Source organism: Rhipicephalus microplus, chromosome X (assembly GCF_043290135.1).
Source record: "Rhipicephalus microplus isolate Deutch F79 chromosome X, USDA_Rmic, whole genome shotgun sequence".
NCBI classification, from domain to species: Eukaryota; Metazoa; Arthropoda; class Arachnida; order Ixodida; family Ixodidae; genus Rhipicephalus; species Rhipicephalus microplus.
Genome location: NC_134710.1, coordinates 126,496,194 through 126,514,335, shown reverse-complemented (window position 1 = coordinate 126,514,335; position 18,142 = coordinate 126,496,194). Strand labels below are relative to the sequence as shown.

General features: G+C 41.8%; 1 protein-coding gene across 11 annotated transcripts in view; it reads left to right on the top strand.

Moving 5' to 3' along the window:
* LOC142775738 (uncharacterized) overlaps positions 1 to 18,142 on the top strand; it is a 59,106-nt gene that overhangs the window by 6,762 nt on the left and 34,202 nt on the right. For 7 of the 11 annotated variants that reach the window (XM_075877618.1, XM_075877617.1, XM_075877620.1 and 4 more), the window contains exon 3: positions 1,166 to 18,134. In XM_075877618.1, coding sequence (XP_075733733.1) covers positions 17,919 to 18,134 — 216 coding nt within the window. In that variant the 5' untranslated portion in view covers positions 1,166 to 17,918. The remainder of the gene's footprint in view (positions 1 to 1,165; positions 18,135 to 18,142) is intronic. The other 4 variants (XM_075877623.1, XM_075877622.1, XM_075877621.1 and 1 more) reach the window with 2 other exon arrangements.

Genomic DNA, 18,142 nt, shown 5'->3' with positions numbered 1-18,142 from the left:
GAGCATGTTTTGGCGATCTGTGAACACATAATGTGACTGGACTTGCACAGTTCATGACATTTACACATTGGTTTGACTCTAGCAAGTTCCTCGCATGTGGTGTTAGCCATCCAGTGTTCCTAAACATTGCCCAGCTGTCTTCGGTGCCAGTGGCTTTAGTGTATCAAATACTCTCTGAAACTTGTCTGAATTTGCTAAATGAATGCTGCTTTTTCTGCCGACTGTTTCACTTCTTGCTTCCTATGTGTCTCTATGCATGTAACAGTGGCTCATTCACAGTTGCACATGCCTTGATTCTCTGGTTTTTTCTTATGACACATGTCCTGTTACACAGGACAACTAGAAAGGGCATGCGTAATGTGAGGAGGGCACAGAGAACAGTGTTTCTTGAGCATTTATTAGTTTACTCAATTAGAGCACACTTTTTACGAGACGTCTTCTCAGAAGCCTGTATATGAGAAATGCCTCTTCTGAAATATGTGCATAAGGTCAAGGTTCTAAATTGAGCAGAGCATGTTACCACATATAGGTACAGAATGAAGGAAACTGAGGTATGACCATATTTCATATTGTTTAGAAGGAACATTAACTGCCACATCGACCACCACCGACTCTTGTCATACTGTTCAGAACTGTCCTTATTTTTATCATTCCCTTTGCACTTACTTAAGCTGAAATGATCATTTGGGAATTTCAAACAGCACATACTTGCATTAATTTGCAAATATTTTATATCGAGATGGAGAGAAGATGCCAATTTATCAGATATTTTTGACAGTGAATTAGCAGATGATGACATGCAACATCTTTGGAAATAACTGCACTGTATCGCACCATAGCATCATCTCCCTCAGTGTAAGCACCGTCTCGGTACTTCCCATGGCTGCGAGGCACCAGCAAAGCAGTAAGTTTTCAATATAAAGATGTGCACAACATCTGTCTGTAGCGAGGAGGTAAAAAAGGCAGTGTCCAGGACTGTGATCTCAACTCTCATTGTTGAGTTGGGAAAATACTTTTACCCGGGCTGTTATAATGGGAGAGAAGCTTTTCCAATAATTCGATAGTGGCATGGGGACCAAAGCAGTTCCAGAGGTCCTGGCATAGTGTGAATGTTTCGATGCCAGCTATCGTAACAATCTTTTTGGTGTTCTTTCAAAACCTATAGCCGGCCACGGGAAAGCTGACAATCTACGTGCAGTCAAGCAATGAGGTTATGGCATGTTCAGTACACAAGGGTGCAGCCAAAGGAAGGAGCATGTCAAATGGTAACACTGGATGTCAGCAAATTAACAAGTAAGACAGTGAATAACCAGTGGTTTCATGTGTAGATTTGCACTTGAGTGTGACAAATGAGAGTGCGCTGTCCCAGTCACAGCAATTTGGTGAAATGTACAATGGGAGCATCTGAGTAAGCATTCAGTTCACATGCTCGGTCAATCTGTAGATGGTGAGCTTTGATATGCCTTTGCTCAGTGAAGCAGGTGGGAAGGATGTAATTCATGACATGTGACAGAAAGTACCTGCCTCAATAAGTAAGCAACTGCTGAGGGATGCCGTGATGAAAGACAACAATTTATAGAAGAAAGTCAGTGAAGTTGGTGGAGCAGAAAAAACATGTTAGCATTGCTTGAGCGGTGACAATGCATATGGCATATCTCCGGGAACTGCAATTTGTTGATATCCCAAAATTGATGTAGGAAAAGGGCCTAGAAGGTCAAGGCCAACATAGAGGAATGGTTGTGTAGGTATGTCGATGGGGTGCAGGTCACAAACAGTGATGTAGCTGGCCAGAGAACGATACATACCATTCTAGAAAAAGTGATGTCTTACGTGATAGGTGCGCTATGTGATAGGTGTAGAAAAGACACCAAAATTAATAGCTGGTGCTTAGTTGTTGCGGAACACTGGTGCAAAGATGGTAGTAGCAGCACAAGAAGTTCCCAGCTATTAGCATTTAGGCTATGATGGTACAGATTGTCGTCATGCAAATTGAACAGGCAAGCGGAAGGGCCTGGTTATGGGGAGGTTAGACGGTCGACGATGGGCATAATGATGCATATTGTCACTTTTCGGTGGAGATGCAAACCAATGTACAGATAGAAAGCATGCAGGAGCACACAGGGATCAATTAGGTCTGGAGCATCAACTGAATGACGTGACAGTCTGCACCTTTGTGCGGTTGTCTTAACTTGAAATGAAGCACAAATGAGTACTTTTTCATACATAGCCAGCAGCTGTACCAAATGTGATGGAGATGATGTCGATTTCATAGATATTTCCAAGGGTGATTCAGCAGCCAAAAAAAAAAATAATGACTGATGAGCCCCCCATGCAAGCGCTTCATGCTCACTCGCTGTCTTTATCTACAGAAAGCAGTACATTAGTGCATGCTTATGTCACACTTTAACAGTATGTTCACTTGCATGCTTACATCATACATGTGTACCAAAACATAGCCAAATAGAAAGACTTCCAGTTTCACTCTGTTCAGCAGTTTATCATGAAAAAGTGCAGGGTCACAATTTTTATAATTTAGTTTTGTCTCTTCATGTAGTCTCTTGTTTTTTTGTGGTATTGGGAGACGTTTGATCCACAAAAACTCACAGAAGCCTGCTAAAAATTTTTTGGGTGAAAGTTTGTGATAGATATTACTTGCATGCATTTATAGATATGATTCATATGTTGGGACACTTGCATCTAAACAGCTTTCAAAAGCATTTTAAAGCAAATAGTCATTGTTAATATGAGTGTTATTTGTTATGGGCATGTTTCATATTACAAAGCACACCAACCTAAAACAAGTCATAGGAACCTTCTAAACCATGCTTAGCTTGCTTCAGGATTTCAACTTCTCTATGTGTTCACCCACGTAAAAAAACTGAAGTTTGGTGGCTTACCATGGCGACACCCATAGCATGAAGAAAATTAGTCTTTTCACTGATGTGAAAACTCTCAGTTATGCAGGTACCATGTAAGGAGCCATCATTCAGATTTATTGCAACAAACTTCTAATCCCCCACCCCTTTTTTCTTCTTTGACTGCATGTCAACAGAGCATGCTGAGCCGAACACCATAGGTGCCACCTTTCACGTCACACCTAATTCTTTTTCTCAGCAGAAACAGGAGCAGAACTATTTTCATAAACAGGCATCAACAAAGTAAATGCACAAGTATTGTAATATCACAAACATAATTGATTGTGTTTCATGATGTAAACATTCACTTGTTTTTATTGATATAAAAGACATGTAGGAATATTGAATGTGTAAAACACCCAGTTTTGAATATTTCACTAATTCTTGTTACTTTGATCACAACGTTGAAAGTAACAAGAATAAGTTATGCACAAGTAAGCAACATTGGTACAACAATTTTAGTGTGCACATGCCTGTAACCTATATTCAAAGCTTATAAATTTAGAGGAAGATGAAGGCATAACTATGAGAAGCTATTGAACAAGGAATGTTGCTGCAGCCAGCAGCCTTTCTTGTTCAGGAGTCACTCATTGCTTAGCACCAGCATACTGTGAATATAGGAAACCTATTCGGTAGATTACATCATGAGAGCTTCCACACAACTTTGTACACATTCACTCTAAGATTCCAGCTGGCAGATAATACATAAATTTTTGGTCACCATGTTTCTTTTTTGTGTATCACAATTCCTTAACACAGAAGCCTTGGGCACAGTATTCATATCACTTGGTTACCCCAGTATGTGCGATGGAGCATAATAAAAAAACTTGGCGAATATTTTTTACGCCACTTTCTACTGCTATAGACATGTAGTTATCATCACCAACTTTTATATTTTAACATCACACATGGATAATAAAGCACGTACCCTTGTATTGGTTCGAGCCTGCAGTAGAGTTCCGCACTTTTGTTGCTCATAAAACTTTTCACTTTTGATTTTAATCTTTGGTGCTTTAGATAGCTGGTTTCCTCTCAATTATGGCTATTCAATGTGGTTTTATTTCAGACTTCTATTTAACATTTACCCTTTTCTCTGCTCTTACGACACATCTATCAGCGTATCAGCGTATGTTGTTTTGAGTAGTTTTCGCATTCCTTACAATGTCAACCAGCTTAGCAATTTTGGGGCAGTCAGTCATGTTGATGTCTTAGAAGTGTTGTGCAGGATTGGTTTTAAAAAAGTAGACAGCAGAGACACCGGCTGTGTTCAGAGTTACTTTGTCTATTCTCCACATACTCTAATACTTTGCTCTCTTTTAATGTCATTTAGGCAATGATCCTGAAAAGTTGCTATTTTTTTTTCCTGCATCTACTTGTGAGAATGAGTTTGGTACCAAATACAAATTATCTTTCACATCTACGTCATCATTCTTTAATGCACTTGGTGCAGTTTTTATGCTTTACAAGTAAGTGGAAGCAGTCAATGAAATTGGGTGATTTAATTATTTTTGATGGGCGGAGCGTTATTGGCTGTTATGTGTTTTTTCTGCTGTAAGCGACACGTGTCCTCTGTAAAGCCTCAAGGTATAACAAATAAAAAATGAAAACTGTCTCTTTCTCTTAAGGTTTCAAAGTGGAGATGGATAAATGCACTATGCGCTTCCTCACTTTGAAGTTCAACTGTTAATCATGAATGGTAGAGCGCATCATAATTTTCACAAAGGTCAAACTAATAAACAGCACACATTGAGATGTTGTTCTTGTTATTCGTGATTTATTTGTTCAACTATTGTTTACGTGCATTGTGGTCACCTGTTGCATAAAACTAAGACAGATTTATGTATTAATGAGCCTACAGTTACTTAATACTATGAGCACATTAAACCAGGTTCACTTAAATGCAGTGTACTGCTGTCATGATGATAATATGATGATCCCCTGTCATATACATTTTGTATTTTTTTTATATATAGCACCTTCAAATGCATACCTTGTACCATAAACTGCAGTTTCAACAGCATTTACAAATGCATAGAAATAAAAACAATTTGCTAGTTTACCTTAAAATTTTTTGAGACATTGTTTTTTCTAGAACTTGAAGCTATTGGGAATAAACAGATAAGAAGATACGTGGAAGTGCTAAGTAAAACATACTCTAATTTATGATTCACTTCCAAAAAGATTGCATTGTGCCATTTTCATACACAGGAGGCAAAAATTGCATATTGCGTAGCGCAACTGTGTTATTATTATGAAATCCTCCTGGACTGCTGCCTAATGACATTATGATACACTCTATGAACAATACCAAAGCAAAATATCACATATTGGTAGTTGATCTAAATAAAGGAGACCTGCTAGGAGGAAGGAGTTGAAGAGAGCAGTAGTAAGTTAGGCTACTTGGTGACTGCACCTAGTTTATTCTTCCTATTGAGACAATAAGGGGGACAGAGATCAATGTATTTAGCTGATAGAATCTGATAGTAAATTCTCGGTGCCTGCCTACTCTTGTCAGTAGTACAAGAAGAAACTACGATTGTCAAACCAAAGTTTGAAAACAAACAGCTGCTAATTCACAATAGCCCCAACACTGGAGTTTTACTGATGAATTTGCTAATTATCCATGTATATTACAATACAAATGACAAGTATTGCATCAGATACATGTATTTTGCTAGTATTTTGTGTCTAACTTCAGTGCTTAATGTCTCAGTATCTCGTGATAGTACCGAGATGTGGTACCAAGTATCTTTGCCTAGGCCTAGTTGGTACCTTGTTTCAGTTCCTGGCTTAAGATATCAATTATTCAAATAATTGGGACTGGCAAAGAGCTGTGAAGCCCATATCCCCCTTGGCTTGTCACGAAACATTCCTTGCAACAGATACGTACTGCGATATTGAGCAGGTGCAGACAGACCGCATTCACGCTTAAAAAAGGATGGCTGGAGGCCACACTGTGAATAATACAACTTTTCGTATTTTTTTATCTCTGCTGTGTAAGTGCTATGAGCTTGACGTGATTTCACCAGCTTGATTATGAAAACAGAGCAAGTTATTTGGACTGCTTCATCTTTTGAACTCCTTACAAAGGTTGGGTCGTGATAAATTCAAACTGCACTAACAAACCCGAATAGGTGCAATCTAGCAACACTCTTGATAGAGTGACACTTGAATGCACCCAGAGAATTTGCTTTTCGACTGGTTTAGTATGGCATGCAAGGTGAACTTACCGTAAACTCTCGAGCAAGCACCCTCTTGCGGTGAAGGATTATTTGAAAAGATTTGGAGCGGGGGCCCTTGCTCGGTCATGGTACGATATTGAAGATTGTGATGATAGAGCTGCTAAGGATAAGGAATGCACACCCGTGCTTCTAATTAAATGCTTTATTGAATTTGCATGCATTCACTGTTTTCGTATGCCCTCATTGCGCAAACAAAAACTGTGAATGAAACCGTGAAAATGATTGGAGGGTAGAAGAGACCACATATTTGAAATCTCTTCTAGAAGGGAGGGTGGCACTTGCTCAGGATTTTACGGCAATCTAAAGCTACACCATCAAGTATGAAGGATAGTTTCAAAACCGAGATGTTTCTGTCATGGCCCTCTCATCAATGGTGATATTGAATAGGCTTCTTCACTTTACCAGCTTCTGTGCGGCGCATACTCACTTGTGAGTCGACTCACTCATACCGAGACAGAACTGTTTGAGTCTTACCAAGTAGTGTTTTTGTGAGTTTGAGTAAGACTGAATCTAGTTGAGAAAAAAATTTGAGTCATGAGTTCAAAAGAGTATGAAGAAAAATTTGGTGAATCTAAGTGAGCTCAACTTTTTTTCTAAAGATGATATGTCCTAACTACTCCTTTTCAGAATAGCTATCAGCTTTATGTCTGCTCATGTTCACATCCATGTCTCCTAACACATACTGCAATGCACTACAGTCCTTGTTGATCAGAATTATCTCAACACCTAGTTCACTCAACACCAAGTTACGTAGAGTGCTGGTGAGAGACGCCTTGATTTTCCCACCCACTTCCCACAAACTGCGAATTAAACAAGAATTTCTCAATAAAAATATCATATCAGTCAAGTCATTCATTCAAAATGTTGTTACTAGTTTGCAACTTCTGATAACTTGTATTTTAAAGTATAAAATGAAGAGATGTTATGCAAAGCACCAAATTTGTCAGATATTGGTGTTTCAGAGCATTGACACTATGGTTAAAAAAGCTGATTATATGCCCATGTACCAATGAGTTTTAAGCTGTGAGTAATATATTGCTGAGTTTGAGGCACAGTGACCCCAGCTGAGGACACATTTAGTGAGCTTGAGTACGAGCGAGTTCGGTTGAAAAAAGTTTGACAGTCTGCGTCAAGTGCAAAATACATTTCTTGAGCAAGTCTGAGTGAGTTTAATGATTGGCCAGTGGGGTGGAGATTTGAAATTGAAGTTAGTATATGTGAAATCTTCCAGGCACACACTATTTGACACACGTGCTGCGCATCAGCAGTCTGTTTTTAATCCAACCCAGCAGGAGCTGATTCAGTGCTGGCCAAGTAACTAAAATGCAGAAGTTTCAGGCAGTGTGTATATGGCTGGTGCAGCAAGAGTGCTGTAAAGTTTCGTCAGCTTTATCTGACAAGATCACTATAGCTGTTACATTGGCGGGGGGGGGGGGGGAGGGAGGGAAGCAAAGTGTACCCCATGACTTAATGGGGAGGAGGGCGGCAATAAACCTCTGCCCCCTCTGAAGGAGAACCCTGCACATGTCCCTCGTTATCGTAGCACTGGTGACACACTTTATTTGCAAGGCCAGCAGGTAGAGGTCGATTTCCTGGCAGCAAACCTTACACATGGTGTGACATTTCATGTCAGTTACCCAGCAACTATATTCAACTTTTTAAATACTTGATAAAACCTCTGTAGCGCTCGAATGTGTGACGTATGAACGTGAGGTCATGATATGGCCAATGCAACTTCCCTGTCGCACACGCCATGAAATCCTTTCAACCAGTGATATGCGGCAGGCACATACCCGCATACAGCGACTCAAGTGCGAAAATCGTAACCCCGTGTCACAGAAAATGCGGTGCCGCGCTTGGCGGTGTTGTCGATCGTTAAAAATACATCGCAGTTAGCCACAATCGAACCCCAGGCAGTCTGTATGACAGTCAGGTATACCGCACGTACAGGGTCAGCTAGCTGTTATATCAAAAAAAAAAAAAATATATATATATATATATATATATATAGTCAAGCGTGCCGTGAACGCGCTTACGACCAGTATACGCATGTCAATGAAGGCGGAATAAGAGGCCCGTGTACTGTGCGATGTCCATTCACGCTCCATATATGGCCTGAACATTTGGTCTGAATTTCCAGAGCCCTTCACTGCGGCGAGCCTGGTTTTGGCACGTAAAACCCTCGATGTAAGAACCACTTTGCATCATACAGACACCACCCCGTAGCGTGCACTTTGCGATGATGAGACTTGCATTTCTGCTCTAACGTGTTAGCGCTAGCACTCACTCAAATGCGACCCGTACGGGCCGCATTTCAGAGCTGGACGCTGGCTGCGAGCCCGCGCGGCCCGACGTATGTACAAGGCGCCGTTGGCCTAGCTGCGGAATGTAGCATTTCATTCAAGGTCTTGCATTTCTGCTCTAACGTGTTAGCGCTAGCACTTACTCAAGTGCGACCCGTACGGGCCGCATTTTAGAGCTCGACGCTGGCTGAGAGCCCGCGCGGCCCGACGTATGTACAAGGCGCCGTTGGCCTAGCTGCGGAATGTAGCATTTCATTCAACGTCTTGCATTTCTGCTCTAACGTGTTAGCGCTAGCACTCACTCAAATGCGACCCGTACGGGCCGCATTTCAGAGCTGGACGCTGGCTGCGAGCCCGCGCGGCCCGACGTATGTACAAGGCGCCGTTGGCCTAGCTGCGGAATGTAGCATTTCATTCAACGTCTTGCATTTCTGCTCTAACGTGTTAGCGCTAGCACTCACTCAAATGCGACCCGTACGGGCCGCATTTCAGAGCTCGACGTTGGCTGAGAGCCCGTGCGGCCCGACGTATGTACAAGGCGGCGTTGGCCTAGCTGCGGAATGTAGCATTTCATTCAACGTCTTGCATTTCTGCTCTAACGTGTTAGCACTAGCACTCACTCAAATGCGACCCGTACGGGCCGCATTTCAGAGCTGGACGCTGGCTGCGAGCCCGCGCGGCCCGACGTATGTACAAGGCGCCGTTGGCCTAGCTGCGGAATGTAGCATTTCATTCAACGTCTTGCATTTCTGCTCTAACGTGTTAGCGCTAGCACTTACTCAAGTGCGACCCGTACGGGCCGCATTTTAGAGCTCGACGCTGGCTGAGAGCCCGCGCGGCCCGACGTATGTACAAGGCGGCGTTGGCCTAGCTGCGGAATGTAGCATTTCATTCAACGTATCAGAGTGGTACATAAACAATGACACGCGGATTGCAAGAAATTGTGTCTAAATAAGCTGTCTAATGGTTTAGACTTCAGTGAAGTACGACTGCAGGAATTTCTGTTCGTTGCTTGCACTGGTGGAACTGCCAAAACTGCCATTATTTTTTGCTTGGGCATAACAATAGCTTGTGTATATTTAGACTGCTTATCCTTCGAGAAGTTTAGTGCCTCAGATGCAGGACAGGGGGATAATTCACAAAGGTTATCCCGCATGCTCATCGCTACGCATTGGGAAAATTCCTGCAGAGCATCTATATTTTAGGTTCGATATGGACTTTGCACCTGGCACTGCTTGCGCGATAAGCACTTCGTTGTCGCGCCCAGCCCGATGTGAGACGATATCGGCCTATTCGAGCCTGCGCGCCGTGCTCGGGCTTTTGGGCTACCCGAAGTTCGCACACACCTCTACTAAAGTAACGTTGGACCATGAGCTACTTTTCTAACACCAGTACTGGGCGCGCCTGGTTAAGGCCACGATATGCGCATAACTGACAATCTCGATCCACTTTGTAACACTTAGTGCAAAGCAAAAATACAACTGCTTCGTGTGAAATTGACGTAGACATATACAAACTAAAATTTTGACTTTGATCAAACCTGTGCTGTGCACAAGGCTCTGTTCACCTAGGTATAGTAAATTTTAAGGTGTTATATGTCATCCAATGACGCGTAACAGTGTTTCCAGAGATCGCTTACTTAAGGCAGAAAACCAACAAGAGATCAGAAAATGTTCTATTGTTTCATCTTCCCTACCATAAGAACAAAGCAGGGAAGTGTCAAACCATCTCTAAAATAAAAATTAAATAAGGGTATATGACAGCATAACCTAGTAATTATAACTTCGAGACCTCTAGCTTAATGTTATGTGTTTTTTAAGGGTGCCCAAGAAATTTTTCAGAGACGGCACAGAAAATTCCTGCATCCTTTGCCTTCAAAAGCCCACAATGTGTGCAGTTTTCCAAATTAGGTTTCTCCTTACCCTTTGTTTACTGCTTTATTTAGCACTTTTAGACCAGTAACAAGCTTATAACATTATCACAAAAAACTAATAGCAAAAATGAGATGTCATCTGAAACTAACCTCAGTGCAAGTGACTTTAAGAAAACATACACATCCACAACTGCAGGTCTTGTACTAATTGCTCATTGGAAGCAGTATTCCTCTTCAAGTCCTTCACAAGGACAGCAACTCAGAACAATGAAAAGCTGAGCTGGCTGGTAAAAATACATGTTAGCAGAAATAGCCGAGCAAACACAGACAAATAAAACTTGAGAACAAGACAACAATGTGCCCTCAGTAGGAGATAAAAAAGAAGACTCATGCAAAGTTCAGAGTTTTTACTGCCAAGTGCACCTTCAAATTATAGAAGTCTTTGTTGTCTTGATCGCTTTTCTTATATCAGTGTTTGCTTGACTAAACCTTCCTTTCGAGCAGATGAAAACTGTGTCTGCTTTCATGTGCAGCTTATGCTAAATGGTATACAAGCTCACCAGCCAATCAAAATGTAACCTGAGCTTTGATGTGCCACATCACAGAATGATTATTAGTCACGTGCATGACAATGGCTCTTATTCATGACAATGACATGACAATGGCTCTTATTCTAAGCAAACATTCTTTTTAACATGCAATGAAATCTTAGTACTTATCTTGAAGGCAAAGCTCAAGTGTCCTCAGAGTTTTTCTCTTTGAATTGAGCATCCTGTGAAAGGGCAGTAAGGTGCCCCTATTGGAGACTAGCTGGTACCGCTCGTAGAAACATTTGTGCGTTCATCCACCTAAAAATGTGACTAATGCGTTCACAGTCTGGGTGACTACAGGCTCCAAATGATTGTTAAACGACAAGTTGATTATGGTTATTGAACTCTTTGTTGCATGGCAGGAACCTATGTATGCATCAGAGCAGAACTTGCTTTTGTTTTTTTTTGTTATTTTGAATCCACAAAAAAAGGCACAAAAAGGTATTGAAGTATGATCTTTATTTCATAAAATACAGAATGTCCGCTACAGTGAACAACATGCACAATAAGTTCACTTTTCACCAATCGAGCTGTCTTGCTCGAACAAATTGTAGCGAAAAATTTGCTGCAGTACCACCAGAAAAGTTGCCAGAAATTTCTTTCTAGTGGAGGGGGCTAAGGGGGTGAGGGGACACTGGGGGTTCAACTATTTAAAAAATTATCTTGACTTCGCTAAGCCACAATATTTACTGTTCTTGGCTAGAATGGCATTGATTAAAACATACCAAATCACGATTTCATCTGTGTTTTAAGAGAAAGAAGTGAATTTCAAAAAGCCACCAAAGCAAGAGTCTGCCTATTTGAACAAGAGTGCAGAAAAAAGGGCAGAAACCTGCTGCGATTCACCGTGGTGAATTAAAACCATTTTTCTTCACTTTAGTTACCATTTCCCAGATGCACTATCAGAGGCACCACAGCTGGGTTTACATCATGCATGGTGTTCACTAGAGTGGACACAGTATGAAACTTGTAAAAAAATACTTTCATTTCGCTAAGCCGCAATATATACAGCTTATAATTATAAACGCTTCTTCTATCGTGTCCATGCAATAAAATAAAATATACCAAATCGAAGTTTCGCATGTGTTATAAGAAAAAAAAAAATATAGACGAGAACTTGACTTATCCACCAATGTAGGTGTCTGCCTTCTTGAACAAGAGTGCAGGGAAAAGCATTCAACCATAGTGCAATCTAATGCAGCGAATGAAAACCTCTTTTGTCCACTTTAGTTACCGTTATGCACATGCACCTCTCAGAGTCACCACAGCTGACTCGCAAATTTTCCAAATTTTTCCACTAAACTGGACAGCATGCAACAAAGGGTTAATGACACATTGGAGAGTTTCCTTTAAATTATTCAGAAAAGTTTAGACGTGGAAGGCAAAACATTAGCTTACCACAGTTTTATCACTAGACAGATCAGTGAAACTACAAACAGCAAACCACAACTGAGAATATTTCAGAGCAAAACATAGTGACAGTGCAGTCACCTACATGTCACAATTTATTAGACAACAGTACATACAGCTACATCTTTCACAACGGCAGACAAATGCATAAACTAGCATAAAAGTGCTACTGCATAAAATAGACTTGGCAGGACTAGCATCTAAAAAAAGAATCACTTCAAACGGGTGCATAGCCAGAAATTTTTGCAGTGAGGGGCACCCCCTTGAAATGGTAATTTTTTGCTATCTACATGCCATGGCGAAAAAAATTTCGGGTGGAGGGGTGGCATGGTGTACCAACTTCTGGCTATGCTTCGACTTGAATAATGTAGCAGCAGCAAAAAACATGACCGCCTAGCACAAAGAGGAGTGTTACTGCAAAGGTGTAAAGACAAAGAACGACACAGGTGCGTCAACATTAAAAGGTGCAAAAATAATCAGCCTTAAGAAATGACAGTACGTTCGGCATCACAATTCTCATATTACTTTAAACATATAATTACATTGGCACACAATAATATTCTAGTGGCAAAAAGATTCAACATTGAGTAGGAGCAGACAGGAGAGTACTAAGACGAAGAGCTGAGACAGCACAAGACATGGATCTTAATTGCATCTGATGCAGAGCATATTATGCTTAATGAGACAAGCCAAGCTTTGAACATAGCCGAAAATTCCCTATCATGCCTTCTCCCAAAGTAGGGAAGTCTATAAATTGTGCACCTTCGTTGCAAGCAAAAAGAGCCTCTGAGTGAGCATCAAAGTTGACAGAATTCATTGCAGGTCGTGCAATGCTATGAAACAAAATGCTTGAAATGAAACACAGCTGTTCTGTGCATAGGGTACTGCATATCTCCATTTGGCAGTGGAAAGACTCATCAAAAAGCCTGTCCCCATGCCGATTAACTCCATACACATTTCTGCTGCTGACGCAGACTTTAGCCAATTCTGTACACAGGTGTGTTGGCACAATCTCCCATAGTTCTTTGTGTATGAGGGCTTGTGCTTATGATGTAGAGATGTGAATGCACTAGTTAAAAGGTTAAGGAGCATCGTTTCTCTTTCCTCTGCACATATCACTGTGACTACAGTGCAGTAATGAAGTTGTGTGCAAAAAGTCCTAGTAGGGGCCCCAGCTGAGAAAGCGCTGCATCACCTGAACTCATATCAGGTCACCTGAACTCATATCATCATGGCCCTATGAAAGAAACAATGTGAGCAACATGGCAGCTGAGCAGGAGAGTTAAGTTACCTCAGAAGAACATGGCTCTACACTGCTGTTGCAGTGCAAAGGAGGCACATGATGTGGAATAAAAAACAACAACATAACTACAACCATGTGAGAGCGTCATCATGTGAGAAAATTCGGTTAGCTTCATCATCTCCATTTTTTGTCTGCATTGGGTTAAACAGTTTCACTGTAAGAAGGAGTTATGCAGCAGCAATTGAATAACCCAAGCAGAGAAGTAGTGCACTCTTGTCAGTATAATAAAAGCAATACGGCAAATATTGCCGAATCTAAAAGAGTCCCTGTAGCACCTTTTGAACACTATCAGAAAATGATGCCGATAGGCGGCCCAGGCTCCGAAGAACATGGCACACAGCATGAAATTTGCACCTAATTGCAGGGTCAATTAAAAAAGCATAATTTTTCTAGCTATGTCACAAACACATTCGACACAGCCTCTGGCTACTTTGAGCATTGTGACTTGCATAGCTGCTGTGGCAACTGCCTGATCCTGTGGTGCACCCACATTGGGCTCTATCACGCTAGAACTACATGCAGTATAGAATCAAATCAGCACACACAGTGAAAGTGAGTTGCATGTTTAAAGATACAAAATATAACGGGCCCAAGGTCATGAACCTCACCCTTGTGTAGCTTTTCGTGCTTTCGCCGGGGAAAAAAAGCGCTAAAGACGTGCAGCAAATCCATGTAACTCTGCTTGTATTTCATGAAGTATGAAACTTCTAGCAGTGAAGTCAGAACCAATAAACTGTAATAACGAATTCATTTTAAGATGACATGGAAAACTGTCACAGCACATTCTAAAAAGGCGTCAATGTTTACCACGGAACTTCTGGTAGCAATGTGAGAAAACAGCGAACTGTAAAGTAGTCCAGTGAACAAAATGAACTCAAAATGCCTTGACTGCCCATAGGGGGGACAGGATTGCACATGAAGTGCAGAAGTGTTACTCATCTGATTCTGTAAAAAAAGCATAACAAGGGCTTACATACTTATTGCCTCCAATTTCATATAAGTGCAACAGGTCATGAAACTCTCCACAGTGACCAGCATTTTCGATAATTACATTGTGAGTTGAGCTCTCAACAACAAAAGCATGAAAATGTTCATCGAAATATTTTGTCTTGAGAATGGAGGCAAATACAAAGATTTTAAGTGAATGTACAACAATGAGTGTAATTTTGGCAAATTCTGGCAGACAGTCATCAGGTACAAGCAAAGGTACCACAGCACCCACAGATAGTGTCCTTCCAGAGACAGTAATTGAATCCACGCACTGCATATCTGTCATATTCAAAGAGAGTTCCTGTAGTCTGTCTTTCAAAAGGTCAGGCAACGTGTTTAAATCCATTGCTTTGCTGCCTTTAACAATCAGTGGTTCATGAGGTTGTGTCAAAGCATACATAAGATGCATTTGCTGTCGGCAACATAGTGTTGCAGAAATACTTTTGAAGTTTCGCATTTTCCTGCTGAGAGACTTAAAAAATTGATGTTTTGCTTCGAACCGCATACAGGACAGTCTACTAAGAGGGTCATATGAAAGGAGAAGGCTAGGATAGTGAATAATATAGTGCATCTTCGGTATAATGTTGACATTTGGAAAAGTTTTCTTGAATGCTACATAAAAGTCCTCAATGCACACCTTCAGATATGCAGCAGCACCTTTGGACACCTGCGGAGCAAGAATGATGTCCACGATAGCACGCAGTTGAAGGTATACTTTATATGTAGGATTGTCTATTGGCACTTTGTCCCCCACAAGAAAAGAGAAGAAACGAAAAAAACAAAGCTTTTCAGCAGCTGACTCTTTTATGGGGGTTTTTCCAAAAACTGCTGCACGTGACGAAGGAGGCAACTTAGACTTTTTGTCCCCCGCTTGAAATGAAAATTTGGCAAGTCGCTTGTTTAATTGCTCCAAAGTAAAAAATCCGCTTGATACAATGGCCCCGACTACATGTTTCAGGATGAAAGAAATCACGCCTTCGTGAAGGTCGTGCATTATGTCTGGTGGCAAGCCTTGCGTGACATCAAACAAACTCAGAGAGCTCAGGCAGCTCTCACCAGTAACGCCATATGCAGTACTTAAAGTTTGATCCTGCTTGACAAGCTCAACGTGACGACTGTGCGATTGCTTTGTCCTCGTGACAAACTTTTCTTCATGCCATTTATCATTGATCTCATTTCTGTTTGCCATGCAGTAGCGGCACATAAGGCCAGATGAAAAACATTCTCGAAAACCACCAAGTTGGTGGCTTGACAGGTTGTCGCCACCAACATATAAAAGTGACCCCTTCATTACTGTTCCATTTATGTTAATTCCATTAGATTCCAGTTGCTGCAAGTCGTTCAGCAGTGGTTTGAGAATTTCCTGATAACTGAATTTCGTTACAAGGCTTCTTTTTGCAAGGAGAATCAGATATTTATCATCAAGCTTTGAACGCGACTGTGGCATATGATTTAACAATGACAAGTATCCAGCAAGAAGTTTGTGTTTGCCACGTTTGCTTCCCAGAGGGTTACACACTTCAAACTCGTCAAAATATACCTGAAGGGCCAACGACTTCTCAGAGCCAGCATATTTAAATATGTTGTGCTCCTTAAAGTAGTCTCCATCACATACATCCTTCAAGAGGGTTGCAGACTGCTTGAATACCCCTGAAAGCTCACGGACCCCAGCAATAGCTTGCATGGTCTCTAGAAGAGGTACATATTCAAATTGATCATCTGGGTGATTTGAAAGATGCACAGTTTGTGGAGACACAAAAGTGAATACACTTTTTCAATATTGTTCTCGGCCAGATTTTGTCCCAAGGTGCTGGAGTCTTCCCATTTCAACTGTGTTCAGTTTAGCTTGAAAATCTGTAATGAAGTTGAGCAAGTCATTGGCAATTTCATTCACAGTACACTCTGGCAATTGTCTCCCTTCTTGCCACTTCAACAGTAGAGAGGACAGATGCATGGCACATTGATCAGTAACATCACAAGTGCTCCTGTTGTGTCTGCATCCCTGTGGGGGCTCCTCATCACTGGGTTCACAGAGTTCACTGGGCTCATCAGTTGCATCTATTTCACTGGGCTCATCAGTTGCACCAACAACAGTGCTATGAGGCACTGGCTCATCATTGGTGTCACTGGCAGGTGGTTGAAGCAAATGGTCGTGGTGTCTCCTCACGTGCTTCTGGAATGAACTGTACAGTCTAAACGCCGCACACAGTTTTCAAAATTGCAAGTCCAGTTACTTTCTGTGTCATGATGACAAGTGCAAAAGTGCCGGAAAACTGCAGACAATGAACTGGTCCTCTGGTAGCACCGGGCACATGCATATGCTTTTGTAGAATCCATCTGCAATGAAGAAGCTGAGATTGAAATATCACAAATTAATGCACAATTGTAAAACCTAGATAGAAAAAAAAGTAGACTGCATGACACAGGTCAAGCAGGGTAGCACCGAGCCCTATTCTGAACCCTTCCTCACATAGGTGTGCGCATGAGGGGGACAGTTGGGGCGGCCGCTCCCCCAAGTCATCTAAGAAGGAGGCGCAAGTTCTGCTCCTTACATTGAATCTGACAACGGCACTAGGGGGCGAGGCACCCTACTAGCCACGTGAAGGGGGGGGGGGGCGTAAACTCGGCCCCATACATTGACGTAACCGGGGGGCAAAGCGAAGGTTTGATATTTTTTCTCGATTTAAAACTATTAGCTGGCAGATAACTGGTATATACCTGTAACGAATGCGTAGCGATAAGCTCTGACGTAGCCCTCTTGTGAGCTGAGCTGATAAAATGCTCAAGTAGTAATTCGAGGCAATAGCTGAAACGCTGGAACACCTAAGGGGCACGAGCTTTCCGCGGGAAGATACCGCTACTGCTTTATTTTATAGAAATGCAGCCACTGGTTTTCGCCATTACAGTATGAAGAAAGCGGAGATCCGCTGTAACTTACCGTTGCGGCGGCTCAGATTAACAGTAATCTGGAAGGGCGCCCACTGAAGGTGCTGCAGATCACATGCATGCGTTATGATGCACTCGTGCGCAGTGGATGCAGTGGTGAATGTTGGCAATGCTGTGACGTGATGAATTCGTGTCAAAGTTAACAGTACAACACTGTCAAGTACCATGGCTGAAAATAACTAAATATACGTCAGAGAAATTATTTTTAATATTATTTTGAGTTAGTGAAGTTTTTGTTTTCAAGCAAGTGCTTTCTTACACCTTAGAGGTGAGATGATTCTAGCGTGGCAACGCTGGGTCACGACGTGACATCTTTGAGTAGCGCGCAAATCACTCATGGCTGCTCATGGCGCAAATTCTCATTCCGCGGCGGCGTTTGCTTGTGCTCCTGTACTTGTACAACGTTTTTGTGCGTGTGCTAAGTTTTAAAAGCATGGCGGCCGCAGTATGCGTTGTGCGTTTAGAGACGGGCGAGCAAAAGAAAGTTGTGCTGCCTACGGGTTCGTACGACGAGCTAGTCCACGCTTTGTCTACACACACTGCAGTGGACGAGCAAACCTTGGTGAGTAC